General features: G+C 35.3%; 3 protein-coding genes and 1 pseudogene across 3 annotated transcripts; 1 reads left to right on the top strand and 3 right to left on the bottom strand.

Moving 5' to 3' along the window:
• Positions 1 to 646: 646 nt before the first annotated feature.
• On the bottom strand, positions 647 to 6236 carry LOC103325343 (Haloacid dehalogenase-like hydrolase (HAD) superfamily protein). Its single transcript, XM_089049441.1, has 11 exons — positions 5919 to 6236; positions 5704 to 5753; positions 5528 to 5591; positions 5152 to 5200; positions 4975 to 5043; positions 4030 to 4091; positions 3110 to 3190; positions 2169 to 2326; positions 1980 to 2064; positions 1425 to 1568; positions 647 to 943 (listed from the first exon to the last, which is right to left on the bottom strand). Exons 1-11 carry the CDS (start codon positions 6188 to 6190, stop codon positions 841 to 843), a joined length of 1137 nt encoding a protein of 378 aa, XP_088905567.1. The 5' UTR covers positions 6191 to 6236; the 3' UTR covers positions 647 to 840.
• A 2244-nt stretch (positions 6237 to 8480) lies between these two features.
• On the top strand, positions 8481 to 9902 carry LOC103325342 (transcription factor JUNGBRUNNEN 1-like). Its single transcript, XM_008227502.3, is given in 4 exon segments — positions 8481 to 8705; positions 8815 to 9119; positions 9335 to 9503; positions 9506 to 9902. Coding segments are annotated over 4 exon segments (906 nt in total). The 5' UTR covers positions 8481 to 8509; the 3' UTR covers positions 9742 to 9902.
• A 639-nt stretch (positions 9903 to 10541) lies between these two features.
• Positions 10542 to 11177, bottom strand: LOC148918587 (polcalcin Phl p 7 pseudogene; annotated as a pseudogene).
• A 609-nt stretch (positions 11178 to 11786) lies between these two features.
• On the bottom strand, positions 11787 to 17902 carry LOC103325341 (nucleotide/nucleic acid binding protein). Its single transcript, XM_008227501.3, has 12 exons — positions 17763 to 17902; positions 16657 to 17676; positions 16314 to 16403; positions 16051 to 16174; positions 15431 to 15754; positions 14848 to 14912; positions 14011 to 14185; positions 13184 to 13288; positions 12997 to 13098; positions 12741 to 12911; positions 12225 to 12356; positions 11787 to 12138 (listed from the first exon to the last, which is right to left on the bottom strand). Coding segments are annotated over exons 1-12 (2466 nt in total). The 5' UTR covers positions 17765 to 17902; the 3' UTR covers positions 11787 to 11982.
• Between the last annotated feature and the right edge of the window lie 1327 nt (positions 17903 to 19229).

The raw sequence follows: 19229 nt of genomic DNA, 5'->3' as shown, positions 1-19229 counted from the left end.
CGTTATTGCCATATATGATTGAACAAAAAGGATTATGTATGTTTCCTGTATGTTTCCATAATGATACATTACATCTAATCAAAACATGATTGAACAAAAAGGATTTACCTTGCGTTTGGACAGAGGAAAATAACTTGGGATTTAGCTAAAAATCGAGAATTGAAGAGAAGAAATTAATATTTCCATTGTTTGGCAACTTGAACATGGAACTTATTAAATGAAGCTCGGGGAAACTAAATGACACACAATATAGTTAAGTGATTCCTATTATTGAATTAATCTTTTGGACCTGCAATGCAAGTTGTTGTGTAACATAATATGCTGGTTGGCTTTTGTATTATAAAGAAGAAAGTGGCTTTTGTTTTTGCTAAATGGGGTTATTTAGGCAGTTATTTCAGTCCCAGTAACAACATAGAGGATCAAATGGGGTTTTCCTCCGCGCAACTCCAAATTTGGTTATTTTTAAGTTGTAATTAACTTGTTATAACGCCAGCTAGCTGTTTGCTTTTTCTATTTTGGGTAAAAAAAACCAGTGGTCATGACCCATTCTAATTAAGCCACTGAAGAAATCCCAAGAATCTCAAATTAATGCCCAAGATGCTAAAAAATTTCTGATCTTCACTCATCATCAGGCATTGCTGAACAGTTGACATCAGAAGTTGACTGCTTTTTATATTGCACGCAGTAGCTATTAAGAAACTAAAAGAGCTATTATAAGGTGAAGAAATTACAAGAATGCAAATTAGCATGTAATTCTGTTTTAACCCTTTAACAGATCTCTTTGGGAACAAAAATGCCGCTCTGTTAATAGGTTCACAGAAAACAGAACAAGATTCGATTTCATGACCCTCTCTTGTTACGTAGTTTAGTGATGGTCAGGTCTGCTCCTCCAAACCCATCCATTGTTGCATTTGCTGAAGGGAACTCAGCTCGAGCCGTCAAACTATAGGGATTAAGAAAAATAAATAATATTAATTAGCCAACTAAACAGAGATGGTGAATAAGAAATCAAACTATAGCATCATCTCAGTGGACTTTGGTCACAGCATGCACATTTCCGTAATGATACTTCAAATCAGAATACGATTGAATAAAAGGATTTAAAGTAATTTGAAACGGGCAGGAATTTGTTCTGAGCAATTCTAAAATTAAGCATGCAAGATGTGCTACAATAACTAAATGTTTACCTGTTAGGCTAGCTGGTATGTTCATTTTCATTCCTTTTGTTTGCACTTTAACCAATTATTCCAATTTTCTAATCAAGTGCTGAGGATGAAATAAGTCATACCTAGTATTTTTATATTTGGAAAGGACTAACACCAAACTTTTTTTCTCCCAACCTAAGTGGCACGGTTTCATACTGAAACCATCCTTTCAAAACATGCATGCAGACTGGTATCATACTGAAATAAATAAGCCTTCACCTGCTTCTTAAAACAACACATGGCATGCCCACTCGCTCAGCTCCTGTTACACCAGACTGGCTTCCTGCAATAAGAACACAATCGCATACTGGTAGTCCAGCATTTTCTGCCCCAGCCCGCAAGGTAGTAATGACCTTCTCTAAGCTGGAAAACAATTAAAAAGTCAAATAGAGGTTGGAATCAGTACAAGCAGAAAAGTAATTTGGTGATAGAACAGACAATATATCACCCTAATCAATCATATGAGCAAGTATTAATGGGCCATCTGATAGAGGCTAAAATACTCAAATTGAGATCAAGATAAGTCATTGCTAAAAAGAAAAATAATAATAAAGACATGAACTTGCTGAGCATTTCCTACCATAGAAGCAAAAATTAACTATTAAATATATTCATATCATACAGTGCATTATTTCAGGTCTTCAACGCTAATGTAAGCAGAATCAGACATAAAAGTGACAAGTTTCTCTTTTAAACCCAGAACATCAGAAACCCCATAAAACAAAAATAATAGATAGACACTAACCAATCCTTGAAGGGATCAAATTAGCAAACCTTTCAGATGGGGTGGTATCAATCTCTACATTCAGCTTTAGCAATGATGCAACCTCCTCTGCAATCCTTTGTTTCTCAGCAGAAACTGACCCAGAAAGCAAGAAGAGAGCCCTTTAGTACCCAACCTTCTGCACTGAAAAAATGTATATCACAAAACATATACATGACTATTATCGCGAGATAAAGAGCCTACCTGCTTTATTGCCTCCTTAGCTAGTTGCTGATCCATACCAGAAGAAAAGTCGTTACTATTTGCTAATTGGCCATACAAACTCTGATCAACCTCCTTATCTCCAATGATCTTTAGCTTTGAAATTCTTTCCTGGCCAAGCTTTTCAGCAATTGATCTAACATTTATAAAGAGACAATTGGAGTATTAGCTTAGTCCTAAACCATGCATAAAGCATGCTGAACTAGAACTGGTAGGATGGTGGTAAGGATTAATAGATAGTATCAGAAGTCCATCAAAAGAGACTAAATTCATTAAAGTATTTATTAAGCAGTAGAAAATCATATCTTCATGAAGGCTATGAATGGAACTTTATAAACTACTCAGTTTGTCTCAGTTTGCCTGAGACAAGGTGATCCCTCATGAGCAGGGTCTTGAGCCTGTTGCAAACCTCATTGGATAAACTTGTGGATTTGTTTTATATCTATGTTGTAGCAAGGGTAAAAGTTATAAATCGATAAACCTTTTTAGGCTAGCAGCAAGACACTAAGTAACTAGTCGCATTTGTCAGTTTAATCTGTGCTAAAAGCTAAAAATTCCCAGCAGCCCTTGGTAGCCAAAGCACAATTGTTTACCTTTAAAAAAAAAGTTATCCAGCTTGTACACATACGTATGTATGTGTATATGTGCCTGTCTGTGTGTTCTTATTTACAATTTTTTGCAAAATATTATAGTATTTAAGTAGTAAACAAGATGACGTCTCCAAAAGCAACAATGGAAAATTGTATATACGGTCAGGCGACTTTAGAAACAGAAATTTGGAAGAAAAACAATTTGCACTTATAGTCATAGCAGCAGTGCATTTATAACATCTCCAAAAGCCAGAGCATGTTGGTAATCGTCTAGAAACTTATGAACAAAGATAAACATAAAAACAAGAAGAAAAATTGTTTGTCATTACCTGGCAATTTCATCCCCGCTCTTACTATAGGATGTCAGAATGACCACAGGTATTCCTTCGTTGTATGCATCATCGATAAATCTGCAAATGAAAGGAGAAAACGAATGTAACTGTTAAATACTCATGGAGAAAAAAGAAATTCACGAATATATGAAACCTCATGAAAACTCAAGTGAAATTATTATAGTATGGTTATTCTTACTTTCTCTAGATTTGGGGTCAGTTCATCTGGACCATAAACCAAAGTAATTTCAAATCATTTTGATTAGTCATCGAGAAGAATAAGACGCCTGACATGTCTAACACGGTGTCTTAGCCAAACTTCTGAGAACAAAAGTCTGGTAGAGAGTTTTAGAAATAATATAACAGCACTTTGATATGTAGTGGTGGCCAAGCCAGCTTCAATTTCATATCGTTCCTTTGACAACATTTTAGCAGGATCTTTTAGCATTTCCAAATGTTGATCATGACATTAGGAAAATTTTATGCTCCATGTATTTGAATATTTTGAGAACCAATAAAAAGGTTTAGCACATGGTTTTGGTCTAAGCTATTCATATCTGAAGAAGTAAAATATCATGTTGAAATTTAGTATCAGTAGTATATTTGGTATATGATCATAAAACTTATAAAATATGAAAGAGAAAAATAAGGTAGTATACAGCATAAATCCCATTGTGACTAATATTTTACGAATTCGAACAATAATTATGATATTCCAGATAATTCTTCACTGCAATAACCTTCAATTTAAGTCTGAGAAAGCAACACTAACCACAGAACCACATTATATTCCTATGATCTTAGAGAATTAATTCGAAATTTAATACAGACTTTTTAAGTTTCAAATGGATTAGTGATTTAGAGGGAATACAAAATTAGATGCATAATTTACAATTAACTAGGATGAGAAAACTTACTCTTCAACTCCAGGTCGTAAAGGTAAACTTTCTGACATCAAAAACTCATCCATAGCAATTTTCTGTAAAAAACAAACCAATTATTATTAGCTACTTTCATTATAAATAGGGCAGAGCTAAAAGATTGTGTGATCATATCTCAGTAAATTTGAAGCTTTGCTTGATTTAACTACATGCTTAGCCATTCTTTCATCACTGGAATAATTATTTGAACTGAGATAATACCCGAACATCCATACAACACATAATGTAGGTCCAACATCCGGAATAATAGTGTTATATTCCGTTCGTCAGATTAAACAAAATAAGCTGTCAAGTGAAACCAGACTTTGTAGTTATCTCAGAGAAGCTATTTCTCGTGTAAAAATGATATAATTCATAGGTTCAAGAGGAACATAAAAATTCTAATTCTTAATTTTTCCTAAGCTACTTTAAAGTTATGGTTATCTATATTCAGTCTGCAACTTATCCATATAAAAATAAGGTTCTGTTGTTTTTAAATCAGGATTGCAACTTACCTACCCTGGAAAAATATACAAACAGTTCTCTTAAAATAGGAAGGGGATTATAACCGAAAGCAGATTTCTTATCAGACCTGCAATTATAAATTCCGCCATATTTTCGTTTCCTCCATAGGATATGCAACTATTTGATCAAAATGGTGATTCAAACACTATAACTTCCATTTGTGCATATCCTACTTGCCGATGGAATCCTCAACATTAAGGAAGCTTTGAAACAATCAGTGATCAAAAGTTTATCAACCTGGTAAACTTGAACCCATGCAGCCCAAGTAAAGCTAAGTAAATCCTAGTAACATACCTTTTGTGTTAATGATCTAAGTCTAGACTTGAATCTCAGTTGTTAGATCAGATATCAATATGAGATGCATCCCTAAAACCTAACTTAAGCCCTTAATTAGACGTCATCTTAGATATGAAATACCTTGTTTTGCAGAACCTTTTTCACAAATGACGCCTTCTCACTTGTGGGCAATGAACTAGGCCAACCAGTCTGCAAGACAGATCATTGATTTAAAAGAAAAAGATACATAATGAAGGAAATTTTCAAAAACTACCTTAAGCATTCATACTTTTCAAAGACAACAAAAGAGTAACACACCCGATTGAAATACAAATTCAGCATCTTTTCCTCATCACCAGCACTCTTCCTGAAAAATTAGCATAAACTACTGTGAACAACCTTAGGCATAAAAGTTGATAAGACCTTAATTAATCCAAACATTTTCAATTCTTTTTTTCAAACCAAATAAGAAGAAAACAAGATAAGGCATAATTGTGCAGCCAAAAAGAAATCTAAGGCAGAGCCTTGTGATTCTCCATATGCACACACGGCAATGTTATTCAACTCAATCATATGTGAAAAAAAAAAGCTTGAAGCAAGTCAAGATTTCAAGCTGACAAGTTAAATAAATAACTTAAAGAAATAAAAGGACCATGTTTACAAAGAATCTTTTACACAATTTTTTTTTTCACACCTCAGGAGGTCCAGATAAACAGGTTCTGTCCAACTTGCACAGTCAAGCCCAAGCTTTCGAAATGCTGACAATATATCACAAGAAAACACGGTGAGATAAACGCATAAAACCCATACTCAACAATTAGCTATTGAATTCTTTTACACAATATGCATATACTGACTGCATTTGCTCACCTGCATTGAAGGTTTGTCGGTTCCCCAAGCGGTATGCATCCATAAGGACCCTGAAATAAAGACAATGCGTCATGGAAAAGTCTTCAAGAAAATCCCAATACCTATCGAAAAAACGATGCACCAAACAATAGCTCTAAAGAAACAAGAAAACGCGAACGAGAAAACAAATTAAACAAAATGCTTGAACTCGAAGTAAGAGAAAACGAAAATGTCACCCGTCAACTTCAAGAAGAACTGCGAGTTTCTGAGATGGATTCTGGTCCTGGGAGCCGGAAATCGAGCTGAAAGCAGTGAAACGATCGCAGTGCTGACATTTTCCCGGGAAAGTCGAATTTCTCGGGAAAGAGGAGAAAAATGGAAGGGCCAAGCTGAGATTGTGCTTGGATGAAGGCCATGAAGCACACAAGTGGCTGTTGCTGGCGTTGGCGGGAAGAATGAAGGTTGAAAATGGCTGAGCTCTGAGAATTGAACAAGAAGCGAATTCCATGGCAGTTGGTCTATTGGCGTCCACGGTTTGTTGATTTTCAGCTGACTGTGGAAGGAAATATCGGCTTTATAGAAAAAGCTTTCTTTGCTCCGAAATGACTTTTATGCCCTTCTATTCGGGCCGGGTCGACCCGGGAAAAGCTCAATTGGAATTGGGCCTTGGACACAGAATACTAAAACCGTTGCTTAACAGCCTAACCATCTAACGGAATTAGAAACTAACTAAACACGTGGTTAGCACGTGAGCTAACCACCTCCGGCTCCAGCTGTCTTCAGTTAGCAGAATATGCCAAGATGATGATGACGTGAGCAAAAGGTCATAATTATAGAAAATAAAAATAAAATATCGTACGCAACCAACAATCCTTGTCTCACTGCTCGTGTGTTGGAATATTGAATTTGTTAACGTAAAAATAAAATAAAATTTTATGGAAATTGGAAAAGTCAAAACGCATGCCGTCGTTGATCACCTGAGTTTTCGGGAGGACTTGAATGTCAATTATTTTATGAAAACTGTCTCAATCCATAGATTGAAAAAGATTTCTTGCACTGTTTTAATAGTTTTGGTCAGCAAACATTAATAAGTTTCTTAATCTGGAAATACACTTCTTTAATTAAAAGCCATCATTCCGGAGAGTTTAATCTGACTTTACATCAATTCATCCATTTTGTCTTGCTACAGCTTTTAACCTGCTTGCCTATGTTAACAAAAGAAAATTCTTTCATTAGTCTTTACGTTACTTATTATCACGTGAAAAGTGGAATAGAGAGAAAATTATTCATTTCCATCCTGCTTAGACGGCCGTATCTTTTGTTTTTTCTTTTTCATTTTTTGCCAACATGATGGGAGTACTGTCTATGGACTGTCTAACAAAGATGGGATGGCAGATGAATTCAAGGTTTAACTTTCCTTATACATTTTTTTTTTTTTTAAGGAACATAAATACTTTAGAAGCTTCGACGTGAAAGATAACAAATATATATATGCGTATGGATACATACTATAAACTTATATTATTAATTCGGTTAATTTTTTTTATAAATATATGATTCAGGTTTACAGTCTATCAATACATAGCAAAAATACATTATAACTTGGCTATATGTAACGTAAGTATGATGATTTTGGATAAGTATGACTTAAACGATTCATGGTGTGTATGCTCCAACTTAGTTAGCTAGCCTACAAACGTACATTGATTTCTAAAATAAGTTATCAAGAAGATATTATGTTTCAACCCCCAAAATAAATAAATAAATAAATAAATTCAATAATTATACATATATATATATATATATATCATTAATCCTTGTCGGTTGAGTACATACACTGATTGGGGGGTGGGTTGATACGACTAGCAAGCATCGATCAGAGAAATGAAAAACAACAATCGGTCAAACAATCTTGGCAGCAGCCACCCAAATCAGAATTGGCATGCCAATTAAAGGAAATGAAATCTGTGTATGAACCTACAAGTAATGTTTATAGGTTTAGATCAAAAGTCGCTTAAATGTATCTAACAAAGTTGACCTTTTTGTAAAGATTCGAATCAAGTTAATTTCTCCAGATGAAAGATTTTATTCTTCGGTTACATGCATGTGTGTATATACATGAATAATAATAATTTTATGTACGAAATCCAATTATTGAGCCTTAACTTAAGGATTTCTTTGTACAATTTAAGCATGAATATTGGACATGAATGCAGGGGGTGATGAAAATGACATTAACCACATGTATGAGACTTGGTCCAAACAGTTTATAATGAGGTAATACTAGTGAGACGGTGATACTGTTGCGTGATGTTACTAGTTTACTAATATTATACAATACTCTAATATGTCCGTCATCTACTCATTATAATACTTAAATTAGTACTACACAACAAGTTTTTTAAAGTGTCTACATTGCATGCCCTGAAAATTTGACAAACCGAAAACCAGTTTCTCACTCTCAAATAGGAAATAAACATAGGGTTGCGGTTTGCATAATCGCCACAACTAATAAATTGCAAATTTAGTCAAAATTGTTCCTTTCAATGACTTCTCTTCCTTTAATTTAGCCAACATTTTCAAAACCATACGTCACATTATTTTTGTTTCTCTTTCACTTGGTCCAAACATCTGACCCAATTGAAGACAATCATGAGATGATAGTCTCAACCTTTTTGTTCTCCACCCAAAAGTGACAAATTCATCTTTGTCAGTCAAGCACACGACTTTGACCAAAACACTCTCTTCACACTATAAGAAGGTTAATTGGCTTTAAGTCCTCAAATAAATGGATCAGAAAACACCAGGAGGAAGAAACTATACAGAAATGGAGGTTCAGAATATGATGAGTGATTCAAACAACATTAAGGAAGATGCAAATTTGCTTCCTGGGTATCGTTTTCATCCCACTGATGAAGAGCTTGTGAGGTTTTATCTTCGGAGGAAGGTGGAGAACAAACCCATTCGTCTAGAACTCATCAAACTTATTGATATTTACAAATATGACCCTTGGGATCTTCCAAGTATGCTCCTTTCCTTTTCTCTTCATTTATATTTAGATTTTATGTAGACAACTGCTACTCAATGTTTGCTCATATATATGATTTTGGTTCTCCATTGTTGAAAATGCAGAAGCTAGCGGCATTGTTGGGGGCAAGGAGTGGTACTTCTTTTGCAGAAGGGGAAAGAAGTACAGAAATAGCGTAAGACCCAACCGGGTCACAAAATCAGGGTTTTGGAAAGCCACTGGCATTGATAAGCCAGTATATTCTGTTGGTGACTTTCACAGTTGCATTGGCTTAAAGAAATCCCTAGTCTACTACCGGGGAAGTGCCGGAAAGGGTACCAAAACGGACTGGATGATGCACGAATTCCGCCTTCCGGCTAGTTCAAGCAAGGATGACACTTCTAACATCAAGAACTATACTCAAGAAGCTGTACGTTCTTTTTATATACATATATGTTAAATAGCTATTAGATTCTCTCTTACTTGCCCGTTTCTTAATTATAAGATATTTGGCATGTTATGTTATCGAACTATGAATTTAGACCACACGTTCAATCCGCCTATAATCAATACTTCAGATGCATGTTTTTGTTACTCTATATATAAGAGATGGTATAACTAACTAGTTCTTTCATATAATTGCAGGAAGTTTGGACACTTTGCAGGATTTTGAAGCGAGATAATAATTATTCTTGCAGAAAGTATGCATCAAATTGGCAAAAGACAACTTCGAATCCAAAGCAAATTGTGGCTGACTCAAGTTCTAAACCGTGCAGTCCTGAATCAGATATAAGTTTTGGTGCTTTGGCTGCTAAAAGGATCAATTTGAAAGGAGCCCTATTTTGTATAACGGTCATATGTATGAAGGAAACCGATTTTCGGCAGGTGATCAGCTGAGCTTAAAAGGTGAAGTTGATCCAATGGTGAACTCATACATAAGCTTTTCGAATCCAAAAGAAGATGAGATGTTAACATCAGATGGAAACTGGGATGAGCTAAGACCAATGGTCGACTGTGTTCTAAATCCATCACTGCTATATAGTTGTAGGTAGTGGAAACTATGATCTCTAACCTTGTCGTAGTTAGTGGATTAGAGACCCATAAAGCATGGGGACTACGGTAGGGTTTTGTCTTCATGTTTTTCCCTTTTCACTCTTGGATATGTTAATGCTTCTCTACATGAATAATATTGTAACTTTTTCCATTCTATTAAGATATATCTGGGGGCGGAGATAGGTATAGATCCAAAGTTGTCATGGCCGCCTCCGTATAGCACTTTCATCATAGTAGTTTGACAACAACAAAAAGCCATCCTAACCTCCTTATTTAGGGGTTCTTGTGCTTTGAATATAAGATCTTTTCGATCCAAAAAAAAAAACTCCTTGTTCAGAAAAATTTAAAAAAAAGCTAAGTATCAGGGCACACACTAATTAATTGTTATGTTGAAGTCAATGTTTTATATATGGGTGGGTGGCAAAGGTGGCGGCTTTCTTTTTTTCCTGTTATTGGTCCTGTATTATTGGTTTTTAACTTTTATGATCATTTCATTTGGCATGTAGCTTCAGAGCAGCAGTTTCAGTTGCACCCCTTTAGAATGGGAGAAGTTATTATTTATTCTTTTGACTATTCGTTTTGATTTTGTTGCGTATAACTCAGTCGCTCTCTTTAGTTTGACTAAATTCGTTCAAGCTAAGATAAAATTTCAATGGATGTTTGGTGGTGAAAAGTTACATGGGGCTATTTTCCTCCCTCTATTACTCAATCAATAGCTTAAAACCGTGAAATGTTTGTCTCAAAGTCTGTTTTATAAAATAAGATAAGATGGAAGGAGAGAGAGAGAAGAAGAAGAAGATACCACACACAAATACCGGCAGATACATTAAAAATTATTCTAAATGAAACAGTAGAATGATTAGAGTCCAACTCTCACCATTGTGAGTAAGAAGAATATATAAATAAAGCTTGGATGATTTCGTCCAAAAATAAAATAAAATAAAATAAAGCTTGGATGACATATATAATTAATTAAAGCTTGCGTAACGTTAGATGTCACATTTACTCACCACGTTCTCTGACTATATTTATGAGACCAATTTGTATATGTGGGTTTTATTCATGCCAGAGATGTGGTCAATAAACATGATTCATATATATAATTTACTCATGACAGTCGCTTGACAACTTCCTTCATCAAATCAGGGTTGGCACGTTGGAAAGCGAATAGCTCGTCGAGTGAAATGAATCCGTCGTGATCCATGTCGATCTCCTCCATTCTTTTACGGACTTCGTCCGGTGAAAAAGAGCCAAGTGCCGTGAGTGCATCCGCAAGCTCAGTCAATGAAATCTTGCCATCACCATTGACATCAAAGCGCTTAAACACACGCTCACATTCAGCCTTAGCACTTTCATCAGCCATTATGTTTGAATTGTGATTCAAGTGTCAAATTTTGTTCTTGAGTTTTGGTTTTCTATTGAATTTGACATGAAAACAAATAGTTGAGAGATTTATGTGATCAATTCAGAGTTCGGTTGTCCTTGGACCCGGTATTATTGCTTAGGAAACGGATCATGACCTAAAAAGAAGGAAACCTTATTGATCTTAAGACATAATAAGGGTTAAGCATAAATTATAGGTCTTTTGTGGTCATTACAATTTGCATGACATGACCTGTTATGAATATAAATTGAAAAGAAAAGTGTTATATTTATATAATTAACTATATGAAGGCAAAAGTTGTTGAGGGTATATAAATTTTTTTATTTTATCCTGATTAATGGATTTTTAATTATGGCCAATCAAAGTTGAAGATTTACGCAATAAAAAGTAGCATTTGTTGAATTTACGTAAAACAAGTACTAACCTTCCGCGCGCACTTCTACACTTGCGAGAGGCTTTTTTAAAAAAATTTAAAATTTATTTTAGAATTAAAAAAGATAATAGATAGTTGTATTCTATAAAAATAGAAATCCATTACCTAATTTTTCTTTTAATTTTAATTTTTTTTAATATAAAAAAGTTTGAATTTACCATATTATCCTCATTTAATTAATAATTTCAATTTTTAATGCTTGCATTAAGTAAGAGTATTTTCTGGTATTTTGAATGTTTCAAAATTCTTTGCCTTTTGCTTTATATATATATAGATGGATTATATAAAGGAGTGTCTAATAACAAAATTATAATTACCAGCTCCCAAACTATGCAAAACTGGGGCTAGCTTAACAAAATAAAAATGAAATATAACCTAAACAAAAAAGAAAATTACAACTCCGATCTAACACATGACACACATCTAATCAGCAGTCCTCTGAAATTTGATCTTGCCATCATCCACGGTGGTCGTGTGCTTCCTCTTCCTGGAAAACCCAGTTTGCTCATCTGTGAACTGAGCAGCTGTTCGAGCCCGTAGTTCTTCCAAGCTCTCACCTTCCTTTGCTCTCTCAAGAACCTGGAGTTAACAGGAAACAGTTATAGAGGCTGATTTCTACTTTAAAAAGGAGAACTCACTTGCCTCAAATACAGTCAATGCCTTACCAGATGGCGACCGTACAAATGCGTGCTTGAAAGTGCTTTAAGGGCATTTTCTGCCTCTTGCTTTGTGATGAACTCCACAAAAGCAAAGCCTCTATGCTGTCCGAACTTCATCGGCAAGCGTAAGCTTTTAATCTGTAACATAAAAAGAAATAAAGTCAATTATAGAATCACGATATATTGGTGTACTATGTGGAGATTTATCCTCATATTCACATGGCTCAACAGAATTAAACTGTGAGGCAACAACACAGGTTGTCAATCATGCTATAAAAATCATTTGCCAATTGCCCCTTTTGGGGGAACAAGGGCATGATTGCGATGGCTAAAACGACGAAATCTTAGAGCTCAAGGGGTAACATATTTATGGTGTAAAATTAACTCTGTAGGAATTATAGTTGATAAATAAGTAAAACGAGGTTTGAAATGACATAGTTTAAGTCCAAAATACAATATCAGCATGGAAAACACAGAGGATCTGAAATCTAGTAGTTAACTTGTCAAAGTTTAGTAATTCACCTGACCAAATGGGCTAAATAGCTGTCTGAGGTCTCTCTCTGTAGCCTCAAAGGCTACATTTTTCACAAGTAATTTTGTTGAACTTTTATCCTTGTCAACTTTTTTTGGCACTTCATCTTTCTTGGCATGACAAAGTTGCAAAATAAGAGAGTGCCCATCCAAAACAGTTCCCTGGAAAATGGTAAATATTTAGTTGCAGTGAATTTCCGAAATTGCTCATTTTATGCAGATAATTTTGACTAGATTCTGGCTTTACCTGTAAATCCCTGCAAACATTTGTCGCTGTCTCCAGAGAATCAAACTCTATAAAACCAAAACCCATTGAAACATTCTTCCCATTTTTCAAGTGTTTCTTTACCTGAACATAGAGATAGAGGGGATATAGAGAAGAAAAAATATATCGAGCAAATACAAGTAATGATTCTGGCCAGCTGAATTATCACCTTGACACTAAATATTTTTCCCTCCTTCACTTGTTCACTAAAATGCTTTTTCAAACTCTCGTCGGAAGTCTTAAAGCTCAGGTTCTTGACATATAGAGATCGTGACTGGAGAATGTTACACAACAAAGACAGAAAAATTATTAAATTGGGTAGACAGAAAAATAGGCAAATGCAACAGAACAAGGAAAAATGGGGAAAAAGAACCCACAGGTGTCAACAATCACAAAACAAGAAAAAGCAGCATAAATCAGGAAAAAACCATATACCACCAGCGTTAAGTTTTTAACAGAAGAATCAAGTTTCGTCATGTGGCACATGCTGTGCTAACACTTAAGTTCCGCTCACATTATTGCTTGTTATACCTAATGTACAATTGCACACATTCTGTTCTTATCGTCAACAAGCCAGAATTTTGTCTTCTAGAAGTAACCTGAATGATGTTTGCATGGATTTCCCTTAGATGATTAAAACCAAATAAAATCAAAATATGAGCTTCCTATCGCAAAATAGTTGCCAAACTACACCATTTTAAAAAATGATATCGTATCATGAATTTGGTCCAGTTACTGTTATAAAAACCAAAATAAAACAAGTATGGTCACTTAGAAGCCAGCCAAAGATGCTAGTCTCCCAACAATACTAATTGTGTCTCATCATGACAAACAACAAAGAGTTGTGTGCAAAGGATTGTGAGTACAATTTCTTGAACTGCATTTAGAAAGAAAGATGTAGCATAACCAGTTTGTTTGTGATATGGTCAGATGTGTAGACAAAAAGGAAGAGGAGATAAAACTAATGGGAAAAAAGAAAAGCATATAAAAAGTAACCTCCACTCTATCAGGATCAGCATCCACATCGGATATTCCTTCCACATATTGCTCTAACATAACCTTTTTGACATCATGCTCACCAACAACGGCACTGTTGTTTTCAATGCTCTCAGTTTTTGAACTTTGACTAAGAACATTGCCAGGCGCCCATTCCAAATATAAAGGACCATCCCTGTATCATTTAAAATGGTGGGAAAATGTTTATTATGTGACATAACAGTGTAAAAATAAGAAAGTACTCCAGCTATTGGTAGAAAACAAAAACAAACAGTGAACAAGCCCATCAATTGATGATCAAACAACTGTTTCAAAGAAGATCACATAAGTTTTACATATTGTTCTCCATAAGCACCTGCTTTTATACAATAGATAACCTACGTAAGGAACCCAAATATTTATCCATGAACATAATAAGTGGTATGAGGAGCGGGGTTATTGAATGATGGAACCAGCTAAGGTGCTTGAATAGACTTGTCTAGTTGTTAACAACTCAACTTCAAATTTAGTAACTGCTGATTCATTTGGTTTCTTCATATTAGTTTTCGAATCAGGGGTACTTTTAAAATTTTATTTTTGTGGACATGACATATAGTTCTGGGCCTTATGGCCATTGGGACTAGTTTTACATGTTCCTTGTCGTCGTTGGTAAGACTTTGATCTTAACTTCAAGACCAGACAATTGTCCTTTTGAAAACTTTCAAATCATTGAGAAACTTTCTTTAACTAATACTGTAGACTACCTTGTTTTAAACTGGATAACAAGCTAAAGAGAACACAAACATAAAACAAAGGAACCCAAGCTGCATACAGCTTACAAGATGTTGCAACACTTACTTGTAACGCTTGTATGCTAAACCTTTAAAAGCAGCTCGTGCGGCAGCAGGTTCAAGAAAAACAACCTGAAGGATAATAATTCAAGAAAAAAATTAACATTGAACCACATATTAACAACACAACATCATAGGAAACTAATATCATCGATCATTAGGATATTTCTTCCCCTCTGCAGTATCAAAAGCTTAGGATAATAAAAGTACACAAGACATCTGATCGTCCAAGTGTCAAAGAGGAGAAGAAAACCTCCAACTAATTAAACAAAACCAAAAGCAAAGTGTCCAATTTCATAAAACACCACAAAACTACTCTCTTCTAATCCAGGATGGTCAGAAGCCAAGTCTGGCCAGTCATAATAGATCTTAAATCTTAATGACTCATATACCTTGTTACATCCACCCATCCATCTCTGTAGTCTGAATTATCAGAGTCAAGCTGTGTTGCACACCCAGGCAAACTCCCAGAAACTATCAGACTACAAGGCAAAAACCTCCACTCTCCTAAACTTAGCAAATCCACATCCTCTATAAAATAAATCAAAACTAACAAATAGTCATTGATGGAAGAACGCATGAATGCATACCAAGGCCAATGTCTTTGTCGGAGGGAGAACGATTTTTTCCAAACCCCCAAATTTCCCAAACATCTTCACCAGTTCACCATCTGTAGAACCATATGGCAAGTTCTTAACCAGTAAAACATGGTTGCTTCTTTTACTACCATCAGTTTTCCCAGCAGCAAAATTCTCTAAAGATTCGACATTTACTCCAGCATTTGTAAGAGCCTTTTTTGTCTCTGCAATCACTTGAGTTTCTCCCAATGCAATACGTACAGCGAGATCATCAGCTTCCCGGTCAAGCAAATCACTCTTACTCACCCCATGCTTCCGAGCTATGTTCTCAATAACCTATTAAATATGACATGAAAATCAGAAATGGAGCATCATCAAACAAAAACCAAAAGTAACTCAATAAAGCAGGGGGCAGCGAACATAATGATGCTATTCCTACTAGAATCAGGGAATCAAGAAATTTAAAAAAAAAACAATTAAGGTTTTCCATGTACTAGAGAAAAGTACTCAAAAATGATAAGTATGGAGGAGGATGGTAGAACAATCTCAAGACCAAAATAAATTAATTAACACCGTTCAGATGTCATGTCTTTCTGGAAACTCTGCGTATACTGCAACTGAGTTTAACATACCGTATCAGACCTCATATACAAACTGTTCCATGCTCTTGTATCTCCACTAGCTTCAGATGCTTTCCTCTCATCCTCCCTTCGTTGCTTAAGAGTTTTTGAACCTTGGCTTGCGGAATTATCAGCCCTATACAGTGAGCAAAGCCAAATTCAACCGTAGTGTGCAAGTAGAAAGTCAGGATCAATCCCAGTATAAGAGAAATCAGAATAAAAATTCCCTAGCAAATGAAGTTGGGAAAAGAGGCCAATTGAAGATAACCACTTACCCTAGCTTTTCAGATGGATTTTTTTGTTTTGCTGGCATAACATGCAACAGTCTTCCTTGGAAAATTGAACCATCTAATTCTTCCAGTGCCCTTCACCAAAAATAGAGGAAAGACAAATCAACAAACAAAATCATGTACGAACCTATATACATATAATTTTAAACATGTATGAACTAGCAAACAAAATCATAATGCACAGGCTCAAGCACCATAACAAATATTAGGACACTTGAATGCAGCGATAAAAAACAAGAAAAGTTCAAGGAAGAAAGAACTGTAAATCCTACAATTTTCTTTTTGAAAACAAGAAGACGCATGTAAGCTTTGAAGCAAAAAAGAGTACCTTTCTGCAGATTCCGGAAGCGTGTAAAGAACATAAGCGAATCCCTTGGAACGATTAGTCTCTTTATCAATAACAAGATGGACCTCTGCATCGCCAAATTTGCTAAAGACCTCTTCCAACTCATCCTCCGTTGCTGTAAATGGCAGATTACGAACAAATAGACGACCACTCTCAAGCACTTCTTCTTTCTCCTCTTTCGAAGTGGATAACTCATTGCTCTCGTCCAGTACTTGGCCATTAGCATCTTCTGAAGGACCTTCCTCTCCAGCCTCTTCTTCATAAACTTTACTTTGTTCCTTTGTATCTACTTTTTGAGAACCCTTCTCCTCCTCCTCCTCCTCCTCCTCCTCCTCCTCATCACTGCCACTGCTTTCTGAATCCGACCATTCAGTCTTCACTCTGCTCTTGAAATAATCCATATCCGAAACGGCATTGTCTTTAGCAACATTGTGCAAATCATTCTTCTTAACACCTTTGTCTACCTCCATATCCACTGGAACTGATTTCTCTTCACTTTCCTTCTTGGCTTTGCCAACTTTCTCAGCTACAGGAGTTACCAACGTGTCGTTTGCCCACAATTTCGACTTAGCCCTTGGCTGCATCACCTCCAAAAACTCATGAAGCTGAAGATCACCACTCTCATCTTTTACCGACGGCTCAAGACTCCGACTTTTAGCGACGACACCTTCCTTCTCTTTCTTATTCTTCTTCCCATCTTCACCCCCTTTCGTCTCCTTCTTCTGAGAATGACGACTCCATGGCCGAGGAATCTCTGGATCCCCAACCTTACGAGCAATCTCACAAGTAATCCTACAAGTATCGAGAAATGACCTGTTGTAGTATTTCATGGCCTCCTCAGCTTCGCTCTCTGTACGGAACCCAATGAAAGCGAACTGCCTGCTCTTGCCTTCCTTTGTCCGCATCAGCTTCGCGTCTGTAATCTCTCCTTTCTCCGAGAAGAACTCTCGGAGTCGGCTCTCGTTCACATGCTTGGGCAAATTCTTCACGCAAATCCTTGACCTGAAATTGTAAACCTTTTTTCATGTGAGTACCTGTAAATTTTCCTGGAAACCAAACAGAACGTTGGAGAATAAATTGAAACTCACATTTTGTTAGGAAGCTTCAATTACAGGTCTCAGATTCTTCAACCGAATTGGAACGGACGATGGTGCCGTTTTGTGAAAATCGACTATATTGATAGGGCAGGGTTTAAGGGACTCGAGCAGTGGTGATGGCGGTGTGGTTTTCGGTTTTGGGGCTTTTGGCCCCCAAAATTAAATTAAATTATTTTATTTATTGAAAAAAAACATTTTCTTTTTATTTTTTATTTTTGTTAATCGTATCGCCGGGCGGCTATACTCCTGGTTTTAAAAAATTTATTCAAATTAATAGTTTAGCCGTGCGGCTATACACCTTGTTTTATACTCCTTTTTTTATTTATTCCAATTAATAGTATAGCCGAACGGATATACTTAGTGTTTGTTAAATTTTTTCAAATTAATAGTATAGCCGATCGGCTATACTGTTAACATATAGTATATGAAAAGCTTATATCCAGCAGGCTATAACCACGTGTTTTTTTAAAATTCAAATTAATAGTATAGCCCCTAGGCTATACGTCCTTTTCTAAATCAAACTAATAATATAGCCGTGCGGCTATACGTGGTTAATATTATTTCCAGGGTTATTATTTGCATAAAGAACTAAGTATTTTTCATTTAATACTCATATTATACTCGTATTACTCATTTTTTGTATAATACTCGAATAACACACATACGTATGTATTTTTCAATAATACTTCCATTTTTCGTACACGTCTTAAAGATCAGTAAAATACAAGTTTTTTTTCTATAAAAAGCAATCATAAAATACACGTATGTTCGTATTTTTCATGTTTAATACATATTTTTTTTGTAAATTTTCAATAATACACACAAACTTCACGTATTATACACATAATTTTCACATATTATTGATTAAAAATAATATATATTAAAATATTAAAATAAATTATCGTAAAATATTGCATAATGGCGAAATTTTCAGTTGTAACTTGTCAAAATTATCATTTTTCAAATAAATAGAACAAACGCCCGGCTATACTAGGTGTTTTTTCTTTTTATTAATAAATATTATCTTTGCACGCTATACTGTTGAAATATAATATATTAAAAAAGTATAGTGGCGCGGCTATACTCCGTATACTCCTCTTTTCTTTTTTTTTTAATAATAGTATAGCCGTCCGGCCATACGCCCCTTTTAATATTTATTCAAATTAATAGTATAGCCGAGCGGCTATGCCCCGTGTTTTTAAATTTTTAATCAAATTTAGTCTAGCCGCAAGTCTATACCACGTGTTTTTTAAATTTTTTCCAAATTAATAGTATAGCCGTCCGGCGATACTTAGTTTTTTAAATTTCATTTTCAAATTAATAGTATAGTATAGCCGCCCGTCTATGCAGTTGACATATAACTTGCGAAAAGAGTACAGCCGCCCGGCTACACCCTGCGTTTTTTAATTTTTTTCCCAAATTATTAGTATAGCCGCCTGTGTTTTTTAAAATTTTTAT

This window comes from Prunus mume, linkage group LG3, assembly GCF_029339155.1.
Source record: "Prunus mume cultivar Tortuosa linkage group LG3, ASM2933915v1, whole genome shotgun sequence".
Lineage (NCBI taxonomy): Eukaryota > Viridiplantae > Streptophyta > Magnoliopsida > Rosales > Rosaceae > Prunus > Prunus mume.
This window is presented reverse-complemented; position numbering and strand designations above follow the sequence as displayed.

Coding starts and splice junctions, on each gene's coding strand:
- LOC103325343 (XM_089049441.1), bottom strand. CDS start 6,190: ATGGAATTCGCTTCTTGTTCAATTCTCAGAGCTCAGCCATTTTCAACC. Junction 2,327..3,109: donor AGCGGGGATGAAATTGCCAG/GTAATGACAAAC, acceptor TATAAATGTTAG/ATCAATTGCTGAAAAGCTTG. Junction 2,065..2,168: donor GGAGGCAATAAAGCAGGTAG/GCTCTTTATCTC, acceptor TTTCTGGGTCAG/TTTCTGCTGAGAAACAAAGG.
- LOC103325341 (XM_008227501.3), bottom strand. Junction 14,913..15,430: donor CGACAAAGACATTGGCCTTG/GTATGCATTCAT, acceptor ATTATCCTTCAG/GTTGTTTTTCTTGAACCTGC. Junction 12,357..12,740: donor TATTTAGCCCATTTGGTCAG/GTGAATTACTAA, acceptor TTTATGTTACAG/ATTAAAAGCTTACGCTTGCC.